Source organism: Gadus chalcogrammus, chromosome 10, assembly GCF_026213295.1.
Source record: "Gadus chalcogrammus isolate NIFS_2021 chromosome 10, NIFS_Gcha_1.0, whole genome shotgun sequence".
Taxonomy (NCBI): domain Eukaryota; kingdom Metazoa; phylum Chordata; class Actinopteri; order Gadiformes; family Gadidae; genus Gadus; species Gadus chalcogrammus.
The window spans coordinates 5994902-6010314 of NC_079421.1; the positions used below are offsets into that span (position 1 = coordinate 5994902).

At 46.4% G+C, this 15413-nt stretch overlaps 3 protein-coding genes across 8 annotated transcripts; 1 reads left to right on the top strand and 2 right to left on the bottom strand.

Annotated features, from left to right (window-relative positions):
* Window positions 1–182: 182 nt before the first annotated feature.
* Window positions 183–5359, bottom strand: LOC130390675 (seipin-like). Its single transcript, XM_056600758.1, has 9 exons — window positions 5297–5359; window positions 3665–3959; window positions 3082–3163; window positions 2643–2786; window positions 2366–2401; window positions 2062–2196; window positions 1856–1953; window positions 1185–1314; window positions 183–814 (listed from the first exon to the last, which is right to left on the bottom strand). The coding sequence occupies exons 2-9, from the start codon at window positions 3940–3942 to the stop codon at window positions 752–754; spliced, it is 966 nt and encodes a 321-aa protein (XP_056456733.1). The 5' UTR covers window positions 3943–3959; window positions 5297–5359; the 3' UTR covers window positions 183–751.
* Window positions 5360–8075: 2716 nt separating this feature from the next.
* Window positions 8076–12528, top strand: rnaseh2c (ribonuclease H2, subunit C). Of its 4 annotated transcripts, none has more exons than XM_056600760.1 (5): window positions 8076–8139; window positions 8547–8705; window positions 8946–9058; window positions 9205–9324; window positions 11382–12528. In XM_056600760.1, the coding sequence occupies exons 2-5, from the start codon at window positions 8552–8554 to the stop codon at window positions 11403–11405; spliced, it is 411 nt and encodes a 136-aa protein (XP_056456735.1). In that variant the 5' UTR covers window positions 8076–8139; window positions 8547–8551; the 3' UTR covers window positions 11406–12528. The 4 variants fall into 4 exon arrangements, with proteins under 4 accessions (XP_056456735.1, XP_056456736.1, XP_056456737.1 ...); XM_056600761.1 differs by having other exon boundaries at window positions 8099–8139; window positions 8551–8705; XM_056600762.1 differs by lacking the exon at window positions 8076–8139 and adding an exon at window positions 8158–8176.
* zbtb3 (zinc finger and BTB domain containing 3) lies at window positions 10543–15361 on the bottom strand. Of its 3 annotated transcripts, none has more exons than XM_056600756.1 (3): window positions 15258–15361; window positions 13954–14724; window positions 10543–13666 (listed from the first exon to the last, which is right to left on the bottom strand). In XM_056600756.1, exons 2-3 carry the CDS (start codon window positions 14715–14717, stop codon window positions 12565–12567), a joined length of 1866 nt encoding a protein of 621 aa, XP_056456731.1. In that variant the 5' UTR covers window positions 14718–14724; window positions 15258–15361; the 3' UTR covers window positions 10543–12564. The 3 variants fall into 3 exon arrangements, with proteins under 3 accessions (XP_056456731.1, XP_056456730.1, XP_056456732.1); XM_056600755.1 differs by having other exon boundaries at window positions 13954–14939; XM_056600757.1 differs by having other exon boundaries at window positions 13954–14975.
* Between the last annotated feature and the right edge of the window lie 52 nt (window positions 15362–15413).

Sequence of the window (15413 nt, forward strand, 5' to 3'; positions counted from 1 at the left end):
AGGCCTGCGGGCTCCTCATGTGGTCCTTGCGGGCCCTGGCACTGTGTTGGTGACCCCTGCTGTAGCACCTACATTTCCAAAGGTGCTAAGACTGTATTTCTGGATAATAAGTGAAAATAAGACAATGGCCAGTATAGCATTTGTTTAATATGATCAGGGCATAGAAGCATAAAATTAACCAGAATAAATGAATAAATATTTCAATGCTTTACATTAAGAATAATCTTAAAAATCTTTTATTTGAACTTGTGCAGAGCTGTACAAAAGAAAGACTATATAATCAAAACATTATATAAAAAAGAAGGTACTCTGAAGTCTAGAAATGAATGAATTCTGTATTAAGTTATACCATGTTTCCTACAGACATGGTTGCAGCTTTTCAATTACTTCCAGGTAAGAATGAAACACAATGAGAAAATCGACTTGGGATAACACAGGATAAGGATTGAGCAGGACCAGCATCATCTGTAACCCATTCTAAACTTTGGACAACCTTAGACATCAACATTTACATTTAGGGCATTCAGCAGACACTTTTATCCAAAGCAACTTACAACAAGTATATTTTTCAGGAGAAGGTGAAACAATATAGACATCATCATCAACATCAACCCTATATCCAATCTTTGTAAGTCACAACCACAAACACACTCGGGGGTATCAGGGGGTACTTGATTTGTGCTGCGGGTGATTCAGCTCTAACGTGGGCTGCTTCCAGTGACCTGCTGGGTTCTGCGGTGTAACATCGTGTCTATGACCTTCCTCCGCATCCAGATGTATGGCTCTTATTTGTAGTGGATCTCCCAGACAGTTTCTGTTATAAAACACCACACATCAACTTTAGTCTGTCTGCGTTGGTCCATAAATGACAATGTGTGTTATGTGTTGATGCCCTTATGCACACACACACACACACACACACACACACACACACACACACACACACACACACACACACACACACACACACACACACACACACACACACACACACACACACACACACACACACACACACACACACGCATATATAAATACGCAAATATGCACAAGCATGTATTAACTGCTGTGACACCAATAACAGCTTATCCTTGCAAAAATAAATATTATAGCCTTTAAGTTACAACCCTTCATGCCCAACATTAAGCATTCATATACGTCACTTTTCAACATAAATTGTTCACCGGACTCGTGGTGCCGGTGCCTCCGAAAAGCAGCCTCATGTAGCCGACGAAGAGGAGCATGCTGAGGAAGAGCAAGTTACTGGACACGCCCACGAGTGCTGACATCACCGGGTAGTGGAAGAGCAGGTAGCTGATGGAGGATTGGAAATGATGGGAGAAGTCATTAGAATATTGCTGGAAAATGACAATCATTGTGTAGTTTTAACTTAATGCACTGAATGTATGCAAGTTTTCTACGCAAAGTTGTCTCATCTTATCCTAGCTATCTTTGTTGTGTACGGGGAATGTGTTAACCTAGCGATGGTTAGTGCTTGGCACTTGGTTCTATGAACATCCTTAATGTATCGACAGCGATATATTGTTGTTTCTCCTCCTTCTGATGAATGGACTTATTGTAAGTCGCTTTGGATAAAAGCGTCTGCTAAACGTCCTAAATGAAAATATCAATGTAATTGAATTCAGTACAGACAGGTAGTAGATCAGAGGATCAACACACTGGGTCCCATCTCTACCAAGGAGCTCAGCTGAAGTCTGAATGTTTGTGGTCAAAAGATGACCGTTGATGAAGACGATGATTAAACTACACTTTCACTGTGAAGTGATGTGTGTTGTGTGTGTATTGTGTGTGTATATTGATGTGTTCTTCGGGATAGGCGGGAGTCGCTGCTCACCGTATTCCGGTGAACTCGGCGTAGATGTTGAGCCGAGCAGAGTAGATCTGCACCTGGCTGGACAGGACCTCCAACATGGCTTCTACGGAGGGGGAGAACTACAGCCACATCCCGGGATCAAACACAACCACAACCCCTCTGAGGAACAGCCCCTAAAGGCAGGCAGACAGGTAGACAGACAGGACCGGAGGGCCACCTCCACTTACGGGGTCGTCGGTGTAGTCGGTGAACAGGTCCACCTCCAGCCACTGGGCCTGCTGGGACACGCCGCTCAGGAACCCCGGGAGGAAGAGCAGCGTGGCGAACGTCCTCAGGAGGTCCGAGCGGTAGCGGAGCATCGTCTGAGCACACAACATACACATACACACGCGCACGCATGCACACACGCGCACGCACGCACGCAAACACACAAACATATCAGTTTTGGATTTCTACACTGCACTCTCTTTGAGCTGTATAACACCTTTACTTTTGCCCATTAGTGGCAGAGGTGGCAGGTGCTTGACTCACAAAGCGGGTGCTGGAGGCCGAGGGCCGGGGGCTGACCTGGAGACCGGGAGAGAGCAAGAGCAGGACTCAGATATGGTGATGCGTGTTAACTGCATATATAAAGCAAATGCGCACACACACACACACACACACACACACACACACACACACACACACACACACACACACACACACACACACACACACACACACACACACACACACACACACACACACACACACACACACACACACACACACACACACACACACACAAGGCCAGGGCGGAGCCACTCACGCGGTGGGTGGAGGAGGTCACCCTCCCCCTCTCCTTGGAGTAGCAGGTCATCCTGACCATGAACATCCCAAGCAGATGATTGGTCGGGGAGTCGGGCATCTCCAGCTCCAGAGAGATGCGGTACTTCTGGCCGAGTGACATCATCTGAATGGTTCCAAAGTGGACATAAGCATGCTTTTGACTTTGGTTTAAATAAATGACAATGCATGAAACAGGTCGTTTCTGAGCAATGAATACTATGAGTGAGTGAATTATTGTATACCTCTGGCCTGGAGGCATGCTTAGCCACCGTTACTACCGTGTTATTATCACCATGGTTACCGTCATTAACTACTTTGAATGTACCTGATCATCAGTAGTAATGATGTCTCTCTCTTGCCGTTGTGAGCATGTTAGTGTGTAAAGGAAATCAGTGACAGACGGACAGGAAATTACTCACCTGGTGCTTGCCATTTTGGAGAAGAGAAACATTTGCAATGGGATAAGAACAAGGTTGCAACGTTCCAGGCTCACAGTCTGATCTGAGGATAGAAACACAATTCATACACAGATTGTTAGGGTGGTGTGTGTGCGTGTGTGTGTGTTTGTGTGTGTATGTTGGTGTGTTCTCTAAGTGTGTAAAAGCCTGCTTGCACACATAAGCTTTGCAGTGAGAAAGGCAGACACTGAATGAGTGTACATGTTTTCAGTGGAGAATACATAAGGGGGGAATCAACAGAGACATGAAACATTAGAAAGCCATTAGTCAGTCACAGTGAGTCACAGCAAGCTTTCTGCTGCCGGTCAGGGAGGACAACAACTACAGGATCACTCTCCCCCCCCCCCCCCCTTTATCTGTTGTTCCCTTTATTGTTTACTAGTGTTTGGAAATGTCTTCTCTTTATCTGTTTTGTCTGTGCACTCTATCTCTATCACCGTGAGAATGTGAGAAACTTATTTTCGATTCCTTTGTATGTCTGGTACATGTGAAGACAATAAGCTGACTTTGACTTTGAGAAGTGGATGGATTCTGGATGCGTCACCTGTAGTAGTAGTGTACCGGGGCTGAATGCGCCGCTTTGGGCATGAAAGAGTAGTAGAAGCTTCCATAAATGAAAGAGGCCACCCAGAGGAGCAGGAACAGCGTGCCAAGCACCAAGGCCCCCTGCAGGACCTTCTGCTGGACGCGCTGCAGGAATCCTGGAGCAGAAGAACGCGCTCCGAACCGCTGGCCCGCCGGAGCCGGGGCCGCGGCGGGGTACCCGGTCTGCGAGGCTCCACTCCCCCCTGGCCCGGAGGTCTCCACACTGATTCTCTCCATTCAGAGTGCTGAGGGTACTGAAGAGATCATCATAGTCATCCTCTTTGTATTTGACATGAATGAATCCATTCACCTTCATCGAACTTCATCACCCTGTATCTAAAATGGAGTACACTTACAAAAGGACCAATATGGATGTTTGTAATTAACAAAAACCTGTTTAAATAAGTTACTGGGTTTCATTGGAATGGTAATACAATACAGCTGTGAAGGCAACGCAGGTTTTTGATGGGATTACACACGTTGCACTGCGGCTATAGGTTTGGATAAAGGATCAATATATTTTCTGATCAAAAAAATGTCCCCCCCAAAAAACATGCTGGGAATCCACGCGGACAATCTAATCATATGCCAATGTTTTCCAGAAGAAGTTGCACAATCAAAGTGCTATGAAGGGCAAAGATCCCTGTGTCAATTACCACTGATCTCTGTCATAGTTAATTGATCAATTCAGATCTTTCCCCGAAATCATGAGAACTGTTCTTGGAGTCTAGGATTTGGCACCAAAGTAATGATGACCGTGAAACCACAGACTCCAATCTGAGCGGTCACAAGCCACCGTTGAGAACATCAGATTAGTGCATATTGCACATATTGTAAATCATATTCCTCGTATTGCACATCTAAATGTATTTACTTGGTAACTAATTTTTATAAATACCGTTTGGTTTTCCTTACCTTTTGCACTATTTAGACTTTTCTAATTGATAGATTACTTATCTAATTTTATCTAATTTTATCCTTTTGTTCTTATTGCTTGGTGGGTCTGAGATAAATGCAATTTTGATATCCCTTTTTTTGTCTGGCGCATATTTTGAAATTGACAATAAAAATGACTGATACTTTTGTACTTTGAAGATATGCCTCTCAAGGAGGGAGGGAGAATCAAAGCTTAGGTGTGTTTTAAACAGCAACATAGCATAATTTCACAATTTAGGATTTATTAATTTATATTATAACACCATGATATATAATAATAATCTTTATTTGTATAGCACCCTTCATACATAAAATGCAGCTCAGAGTGATTTACATGCACAAAATAAAGATAATACAAAACAAAACACATTCATCACAGGCAAGAGACCCGCAAAAGCATAGTGCAAAAGTTAAAATAAATACATAAAAATAATGAATATGTTGTAAATTGTTCATTTGTTAGGTTAGGTTATTATTTGTGAGTTGTTTTCCGATATTATGAAATGATGCAAGGATTTATAACTACATGAACGATAAGTATGTGAAGGTTTTTAAATTATAAAGGGTCCCCTGGTCATTAATATATATGCAATTAATGTGGATGACATTATCAAAAACCTAAAATGCATTATACAGCTTACACAGATACACTCACCTTTAGGTTCTTTACAACTTTGAAGCGCTGTTAAGAAATCGGTCTCCCAAAAGAGTCTTCGCTCTCCACTTCAAACTGTCCTGCTGCAAAGACGAGAAACACAGCTAGGCCTGCCCTTTCTCCGATGGTGCTTTCAAGCAACTACCCAACAGCTGACTCTTAAAGACACTCGACCAATGGCTGCACAGACACAAGCTCTCTGGGGTGTCCCACAAGAATCGGTATGCTGAAGATGACTGCCTCATGCTATTGCATGCTGGCTAGTTGGGTTACCCGGTCGCCTGCTGATTAAGAGTTGCACACTGCTGTCCTTTGGTTATTAAAACTGAATTAAAGGGGCTGTTGGTAATATTTGATAGTTGTAAAGATAGAGAGAGAGAGATCAGAAAAAAGCATGAGATCAAGATTTTTTTAATTTAACCAAAAATGTACCCCTCACCAATCTCAGAAGAGATGCCCTGATGCCCAGAAAAATTAGCCAGAGCGGTCAGAAAACGGAATGTTACACGGACAGGCGAGGTCAACTCGTAACACATATTTACACAGCGATATACTAAACTCACAGCGCATTCCACTCAATAATAGCTGAACGCTGTTTATTCCATTTCTAACAAATCTTACCGACTATATAACGCGGAATAATATTCACATTATTCCGCGTGTAAACAAGGGGGGCGCCATACTGGTTTCGTTTTGTGCTTCCGGTTGAGCAACTCTGTCCGTTATCGTACAGTGGCACAAAACATTAGCATTTTTTGTCAAGATGACCAGCATTATTCGTTCGCCAGCTAGCGTCTAGTGAGTATGATCAGCATGTACCCGTAACTCTGCCTTAGCTGGACCTCAATAAATGAACAGCATTACAAGATAAGATCAGGTCGAGGCTTTCTAATTTGATGTCCAAGACTGGCTATGTTGAAAGGCAGCAAAATGATTAACCTTATCGTTGGTAACATACTGATGTCTGATGCTGTTATTTCTACAGAACCCTCAACCAGCTCTGCAATCCAGGAGACTGATGGGATGACACACCGTGATGCTTCTACACAGGGGAAGTATACATTCATGGAAGATCACATCTATGCTGTCAGTGACTCACTCCATTGTCTTCTCCTCCGTGACCAGAAAACACAGTGTCCTGAACAACATCTTGTACACACCGAACTTCTCCTGAATGATCGGCTGTGTCTACTGTACATTGGGTTGTCAGTGGATGCCTTTGAGGCTCTATCCGACGACCTGAAAGAAGGATGCAGCATCTCTCAGCTACATCCCAAGGATCAACTGTTGATGACCCTGTTGGAGCTCCGGCTGAACCTATTGCAGGACGACATCGCAGAGGTTCAGAGTGTCTCAGTCTGTGGTCCGTAGGATAATCTCTCAGTGGCTGTGCTTCATGGAGGAGAAGGTGAGGTGCTATGTTCCATGGCTGCCCAGGGAGGCGATCCAGGCAACGATGCCACAGAGCTCCAAGGAACATTATCCATTAACCACATGCGTAATCGACTGTTCTGAGACCCCTCTTCAGAAGGCTCACAATCTGGACTCAAGAGGCGAGTCTTACAGTCATTACTGTGACATAATACAATCAAGTTCCTCATAGCGATTGCGCCATGTGGTTTGATTATGTTAATCTCTCCAGCATATGGTGGGAGATGCACTGACAAGTTCATCATAGCCAACACAGGGTGTCTGGAGTATCTGCGTCCAGGTGAAGAGGTGATGGCTGACCGAGGATTTGTTATCCAAGATCTTCAGTTTGAACGTAAAATCAAGCTCGTCCTGCCAGCTTTCACCAGGAGAGGCCTTCCCTTGTCAGAAGAAGACACCACCAACATGAGGCGCATAGCCAACGTCCGAGTGCACGTTGAGAGGGTTATACGCCGCCTGAAGAACTCCAGAATAGTCTCTCAAACAGTGCCCATTAGCCTTGCCCAGAAATTTGACAAGATTCTCTGTGAGTCTGTGCAGGTCTATGTAATCTTCGTGCGGACATTATACAAGAAGATGAGGAATAAGATGTTCAATCAGCTATAAATTAAATCAGTTGTAATGGTTACATGGTTAAATGTTGTTTCTCTTGTTTATATTGTTAATTTTTACAAATCCATAACAAACTTTAACTGATACATGTATTTTTATGCACAAACATGATGTCTTTGTCAGAGAGGGACAATAAAATAAACTTGACACGAGGCATTTGTTAAATCCTTTAATGATTGAGTTAATGCTTTGACACAATACTAAAAACTAATTACATTAAAAACAATAGCCAATAATATGTACAAATAGTAGTTCAAATATGTACAAGTAGTTAAGTAATAATAATTTGCATAACTGCATTTAACGCTCACAGAGCAACAGGCGACCTTCAATATACTCTTCTGAAACAAAAGGAAACATAAATAATATGCTCTTAGTCTAGCCACAGTCTTTGCACAGAAAGCCTCATCATATGGTATGTCAAGCATTACCTGTTTTGAATGAGACCAAGTCAGTAACTTGCATGCCTTTAGCTTTGTGCAGAACAAGCCAATTTGTACTTCCATGTAGAAGCCGCCGGTAATAATTAAAAATATCCCCATGACACCTGAGGCCACCGCCGCATGTCATCCACCCACTCGGTGGAGTTCATTCGTTTTATGTGTGTGTGTGTGTGTGTGTGTGTGTGTGTGTGTGTGTGTGTGTGTGTGTGTGTGTGTGTGTGTGTGTGTGTGTGTGTGTGTGTGCGTGCTTGCTTGTGTGGTCATACGCCGAAGCACAGGGTGGCGGTAATGCACCAGTGACTGGACGGTGGCCGCTGTTAGTAATAACAGACAGAAGAAGAAAAGGCACAGCGAAAGGTAACTTCAAGCCACCGCGGGAGTTCTGTCCACGATGGTTAATTGAATTCAAAGCACTTAATGCATAATAATTAGCGGACATTTATCACTGCTAAGAGTCAGCGTTGGTTGTTTCCATTGACTTTGAAGGAAATGCGTTTTTGTGGAGTTGTACACTGAGATCAAGTGAATGCTATACTACTAGTAGTAGTAGATTTGTAGTTCAAGAGACACAATTAGGAACACAAATATATTTGTGTTCCTTTGGGTATTTTTTTTTAGGTAATCCATCACCAACATTGCAGGATGTTAGGATCTTCCCAACTACCTCTGGCCAGGGATGCTAAGTGAAACACCCACATTTCACCCCCCTTCATTAGGGGTCTCTTACACAAACCACATTATTTTCCTACTGTGTTCTTTCCCAGCCAGGATGTCTTGTAACAGCAGTGTAACCCATGTCCAGCTGTCCACGTTGGGCAAAGCCGAACGCACCACAGTGCATCTCATGCCGTGTGAGATTGAACACAATGGTCCTGCCCAAGTCTCCCAGTACTTTTCAGCTACTACCAAAGATCGCAAACAAGGTGGGGTCTTGTATTTAAAATAGTTTACAATTATATTTTCATAAACTGTAAATTAAGGGGGAATAATGGCCAGAAATATTTGACCTAACATGCTTTTCCAATGAGTAAAAAAAGGTTACAAAGTATTTAAACGAGTAAAATACATAGTGTGGATTAATCAGTGATTTGCTTTTGCATAATAAATCTGGTTTGCCTTATGGTATGTAATCATGTGTCGTCTCATTCTGGTCCCCGCTGCAGACAAGACCGTGTCCTTCAGGGGGCGTGGCCTGCGGGGGGCGGAGCTCAGCTGCCCGCAGGGATACACTGGCCTGGTACTGAAGGAGGTGAACCCCAACAGCTCGGACCAGGAGGTACACAAACCGCCGAACCCCAATTCTATAGGTCTGACCAGGTCTGACCTGTGAGCTCTACCACATCAACGTGTGTGTGTGTGTGTGTGTGTGTGTGTGTGTGTGTGTGTGTGTGTGTGTGTGTGTGTGTGTGTGTGTGTGTGCAGGACAGGACAGTGAAGGTGTCCTCCATGTTTGACAAGCTGACCTACTGGAACCTGGAAACCCCTCCCAACTCCGATGACATGGTTGTCATGGCGATGGATTGGCCTGAACTGGCTGAGGCTGTGAGTAGCCTTCAATAATATGAAGACAAGAATGCAACCAATAATAAAATAAAAACCATAATGTCACGTCAAAGTTTTGGATAAGCAAGAGCGCAATCTCTTGCCTATCCGCTGTAGATGGGTTAGACAATTCCTAGACAGACGACTGCACCCACAAAGCCCCCCTACTGATTTTTTGGTGGAGCTAACTGAATGGACTTTAAATAACAATATTTTTCTTTTTCAGGATAGACTTTTTAAACAAATCAAAGGTTGCACTATGTGGGTTTGGTTTAGCCCATCATATGCCGGCCTTTCATGGGGACATGGGAAGAAGATGATATAATTCTATGGTGGAGGGGAACAGAAAAGGAATTATTGACTATTTCATAGTTACTTGAATGCATCAAATACAAACGTCAAGCTGTCTCTTGACTATGATAAAGATAAAATACATTTTCTTCATCTGGAGATTTATAAAGATGTTCAGGGGTATCTACAAACTACGATATTCAGAAAGGAGGCAATAAAAATATGTTGCCACATGCTAAAAGTTTCCATCCACCTACACTAACTAAGAACATCCCATTCTGACAATTCCAGAGATTACGTAGGATCTGCACCAACGATCAAGAGTTTGACCCTGAAAGTAAAGAGATGTACAATCGTTTCAAAGAACGTGATTACTCCTCCAAAGTTCTTGACGCAGCTCTGATGAGGGCCAGCTCTATTGAATGTAATTCTCTGCTCCATAAAAAGCTATTAACTGCTAAAACCGGACAGGGTTTTCTTTTCCACACTCTGTAGCACTGCTGCATACACTATACGTAATATAATTAAAAATAATTGGATTCTCCTTCAATGTGATGACTCGTTAAATTCTATCTTTAAAGAGCCGCCTGTCTTCTCCTTTAGAGGAGCACCTACTTTGGGTGACAGTCATCTACCAGCAAAAAAACAAGACCACATGGTTACCTAAAGTGCCTAATGGTACATTCAAATGTGGTCATTGCTTGAAATGTGGTCATTACTCTGACTTGATATACCTGCCGGTGCACCTTGTTAATTATTCATGCCCTGATGAAGGCCTAGTATGGCCGAAACATGTTGGCATTTTTTTTATTATATTATGAATTAGCCTATTTGTTAAAGCTTTTTAACTTTAAGGAGCGTGCATTTTTCATCTTATCTTTTTAGTTACCTTTAGATTTGTTTATAATTCATTTTGAGGTGGGGAAAAGAAGCCTAAATCGGTTTGGATTTTAACGTGCAGATTGATTTAATGCGCATGTCTTATATGATCGTCAACTAGGCCTTGTATTCACTGTCACACGGCAAGAAAAGGCAGCAAAATCCTATTTCTGAATGTCCCCTCCACCCAGTTGGTTTGATTAAATACAGTTAGCATTTGTGGGGTCAAAGGGCCTTCCAGTGTGCTCTCTGAGATCACCATGAGGGGACACCGGGAGCTGTGTCTGGTCTGAGGGCACTCGTGGTATAACGCCGCCTTGGGTGGTGCATTTCAGACATATCACTCATTATGTAGCTCATACACAATGACTGCTAAACAAGTATCACAGACGAGTCATTTCCATGAGTACAACATGCCTCCTTCCTAGAACTCCTAGCCCCAAACAGATTAGTGTTGAAATTTGGCTCTTGGAAATCGAGGTTAATTATACTTGAACCTTTTAGAGGGCTCGAGGCCCACATATGTAATCTCTATTGATGAAATTATTTATGAATGGACTGCATTTATATAGCACTTCTCTATCCAGTGGCCACTCTAAAGCACTTCACAATATTGCCTAACAATCACCCATTCATGCTCACATTCACACACCGACGGCGTTGTCCATGCAATGCGACAACAAGCTCGTCTGGAGCAGTCAGGGTGAGGGATCTTGCTCCGGGACGACTCGACATTCAGCTAGGAGGAGCCGGGGATGGAACTAGCAACCTTCCGGTTACCAGCCGACCCGCACTACCTCCTGTGCCTAATGCCGACATGCCAATATGTTGAAAACATAAAGAGTATGAAGCTAGATTGTATTTAAATTGGACTCCTGGCTTCACAGATTCATGGAGCTGTAGAAGATTGATTGGAGACGCCTTCTTCTTCCTCGGCCCCACTGGCAGAAGCACCGGTGCAGGTTATCCTCCCACTCCAGCAAGCCAGAGAACGGAACGGTCGTCTGTGAAAGGAGCATTCGAAGCATGGCACATCTCCCAATGACGAACATTCTTGTGTTACTGCGACACAAATAACTAGACATATTTCCTTATCATATATTTGACCTTTTGGGACTGAGGGTAGATTTAAACGTTTATTCACAATAATAAAATGAACATTAACATATTTGCTACAAATACCTTTTTTGTGTGATCCTAAGTACTGCAATGTGGCACTTTAGTATTCAGCTTATTACAAGCACTGTGTAACATTGAGTTATGTCCCTCGAGCAGTTTTTACTTCTGCAGGTTTAGAACCTCCAGCCAGAAGGAGAATTGTAACGATTGTATTAACAGATCAAGGCAATTCGGCAATAAACAAAAAGTCCACTTCATTACATCTCGACAGTGTAGGAGGGTATGAGGACACAGGTTATAGACAATAAGTACACACCGATAAACAACCTCTAATACAAACATATGCTAGCAGTAATACAAAATAGGTCTTAAGCCACATATTATTACACAGTTGCCGTTTGGCATGGGTTTTAATGCCAACCCTTTTTTTTTCACACCTTGCGTAAAATAAATAAATTATAACTGAGGGAACACACACCAAGTTGTCCAAAAGGTAGCGTCATAGTTGCCTGATTTAATCTGACTGAATTACATCTCACTTCTATACGGCATTAACTTGAGTCCCCCGGTTTGTTCCCCCTTGACAAATAGGAGAAGATGGGGCAAGACCAAGGTTGGGAATAGCTCAGGAGGTAGAGCTAACTACTCCTGACGAGCTGGCTGGCCTTGCATGGTTGACTCTGCCGTCGGGTGTGTGAATGTGTGCATTAGCTGTTGTCCTTGTATAAAAAAGTCATTGGCTTTGGATAAAAGTGTCAACTGCAGCGTTCTAAATGTAAATTAATGGATAATAGTAAAGCCAACCGCAATTCAGTGATTAAGCAGGTTATTAGTGTTTTAGTGTGGGCATATTTTTTGTTTGTTAAAACAGCTTTGATTAAAAATAAATAAGTCTCAGTACTGGTGCGTCTGTTTCTGTACATCAGTAATCCATGGTGCACAAGGAGTGTGTTAGCTGAGGGGGGGGTGTGGGTGCGAGGGCACGCGCTGTGGCGGCGGAGGCTCCAGCTCCCCCCTGCTCCGCTTGGCCGGGAGGCTACGGTCGTGCGCCTTGCGTATGTGCCGATATAGGTCCCCCGACTGCGTGTAGCTCCGGTAGCAGTAGCGGCACTCGTACGGGCGCTCGCGAGTGTGAACGATGGCGTGGCGGCGGAGCGTGTAGGCGCACGAAAAGGTCTTGCCGCACACGCCGCAGGTTGGCACATCGTCCGGGAAGCCCCCGGCCGCGTCCTGGAAGTCTTGGAAGTCCTGGAAGTAGGCCGGGTGGTCGGAGCCCAGCCCGCTGGGCGGGAAGAGGGAGCGGGGCCCGGCGGAGGAGGGCGACAGCGGGAAGGAGAAGTGCTCCCCGGCGCGTTGGCCCATCAGGGGCAGGTGGGAGGAGAGGTAGCGGGCGCCGCCCCCCTCGTCCTGCTGTCCGTCGGGGTCGTACTCCCCGTTCAACACCTCCATCGCCAACCCCCCCGCGCCCCCGTCCTCATCGTCTGTCTCGCCCTCCTCCAGCTCTTCGTCGGAGATCACGATGGCCTCCACCTTCACCGTGACGCCCTCTCCCACCTGCTGCTCCGCCGCCGCCCTCTCCCCGCCCATCTGAGCGTCGCTATGACCCCCCGCCTCCTTCCTACTGCTGGGCCCCGTCTCCATGCCGACCATCGCTGGGTTGCCGACGGGCCCCATCGCCATGCCGACCATCGCCGCATTGCCGACGGGCCCCATCACCATGCCTTCCAGCTCCAGGGCACTGTTGGTCAGAGGAGCGAGACGGGGCCCCTGCTCTGACCTGGGGGGGTCCTGGAGGGACCCTGGGCCGAGGGGCCCCAGGGGCGGGGCTTTGTGCTCTGCGTGGGGCTGGGGCGAGGGGGGGGCGGCGAGCGTCTGGGCTCTGGGGGGCTGCGGGGCCGTCCTCTTGCCCTCCTCCGTGTGCCACGGCTGGCAGGGGTCATCCCGACCCTGGCTGGGGGACGGGAGGACCACCCCCCCGAACCCCGACTGGCTGGCCACGCCCAGAGAGGACGAGGAGGACGAGGAGGAGGAGGAGGAGGAAGGCTGCTGGTTACTGGAGACAGAGGAGGCATCAACACCATCATCAGATTGGTTTTTATCATAAAACGATAGGCCAAATAGTTACTAGGGTTTCTTGAAGTTTACTAGTATCGGTAGTGAAGAATAATAAATAAGAATATGTTAATAAGCTGGGAAAGTGAATGCAATGTAACAACCATTGTATATCACAATCACAGTCCTGTTCTGCTCCCTCGTGTGAACGTGCCCCCCCCCCCCCCCCCCCACAGTGAACTCCTTGGACAGAGTGGAATATTATAAGCAGATCAAACTGGCTCTGACCTGTATGCCTCAGTGGTGCTGCAGGGGCTGTAGAGGCGTTGGCCGCCCAGACCAGGCAGAGCCAGAGCCAGAGCTCCGAACCTGGGGGCGGGCAGCGCCGGGGCCGGCCCCAGAGGGAGCCCGGCCGCGGGGGGGACGGGCGGGGTCTCCATGCCCGGTTGCGTGGTGTCGGCAAGGCCCGGGCTGAAGGGGGCGCGCTCTGGTCCCGGCGCCGCGCGGCTTTCTATCTTCACACACTCCAAACGACTCTGCTCCGTGGTCATTGGTGGCGGCGGCGGAGGGGGGGGTTCCCTTGGGGCGCCGCCGCCTCTGCCCCCCGTCTCCGGGACGGCCCGGGCCGTGAAGCTCTCCTCGGAGCGGGTGCTGTCAGCCTCGGCCAGGGGCCCGCGCCGCTGCAGCCGCCTCTTGCACACCCGCACCACCTCGTTCATGTGCAGGAAGCTGGCCGCCGCCAGCACGTCCTCCACGGGCATGGAGGGCGACTCCAGCCGCAGCAGGCCCTCGTACACAAAGTCCAGCAGCAGGCTGAAGGCCTCCGCCGTCACAATGTCACTGTCCAGCGTCACCGAGCCCACGGCGCCGGCCCCGGCCCCCGGGGAGTCTGAGTAGAACATGTAGAAGAAGGGCGAGCAGGCGGCCAGCACGGCACGGTGGGCGGGGAAGCGGGACGCGCCCACGCTGACGGTGCAGTCGCACAAGAAGCCGCGCTGCCGCTGCAGACGCAGGGCGGACAGCAGCTGCTGGGAGTGCTGGGGGAACTCCATCGCCAGGCTGGGGGACCAGGAACTCAGATAAAGGAATACAGTCCTCCTGCTGTTCTAGATTATGAACGCTGCAGTTGATTCTACGGTTAAGACATCTCAATAAACAGGGCAGATTGAACATAAATAGAGACGAGCAAAAGAGATAAAAATCCCCTTTATGTTCTTCCCCTATCAGTAAGGAACGGTGTCTGTGACTCTTATCACCTATGGAGCCATGGTGACCTGTGTGTAGAAGCCAGAGTGAGACACAGGTGAGTCCTGAACCCAATGATCCAAGTACACATGAAACAAATAGAGACAGAAAAATGATGACGCTTAGACCTAGTCCTTAATAGAACTGACGGAATCGTCTTTTGAGCTGGAAACAATGATAATACTGTAGTATAATCTGTGTTATACACCGTGTTTACATCCGGACTGAGGAGCTAACAGCAGCCCGTAGGACCACGTATAGATCTGCTATCCTCCACATTCAGTGTGAAATAGCGCCTAGTTGATGACAGGTGAGTTAATATTAACGTCCGTTACAAAGACCTTTACCTTATTATTCGCTCAGCGCCTTTTTCATGTTTTATTCAGCTACCTGGGGAAGGAATTGCTTTCAGGGTAAAAGGTAACTTATTCTGTGGTGGTTGTTTCCGGGGGACGACTGAGCGCTGTGTTGCACAGCGAACCCTCCCGGTAGAAAAAATAATA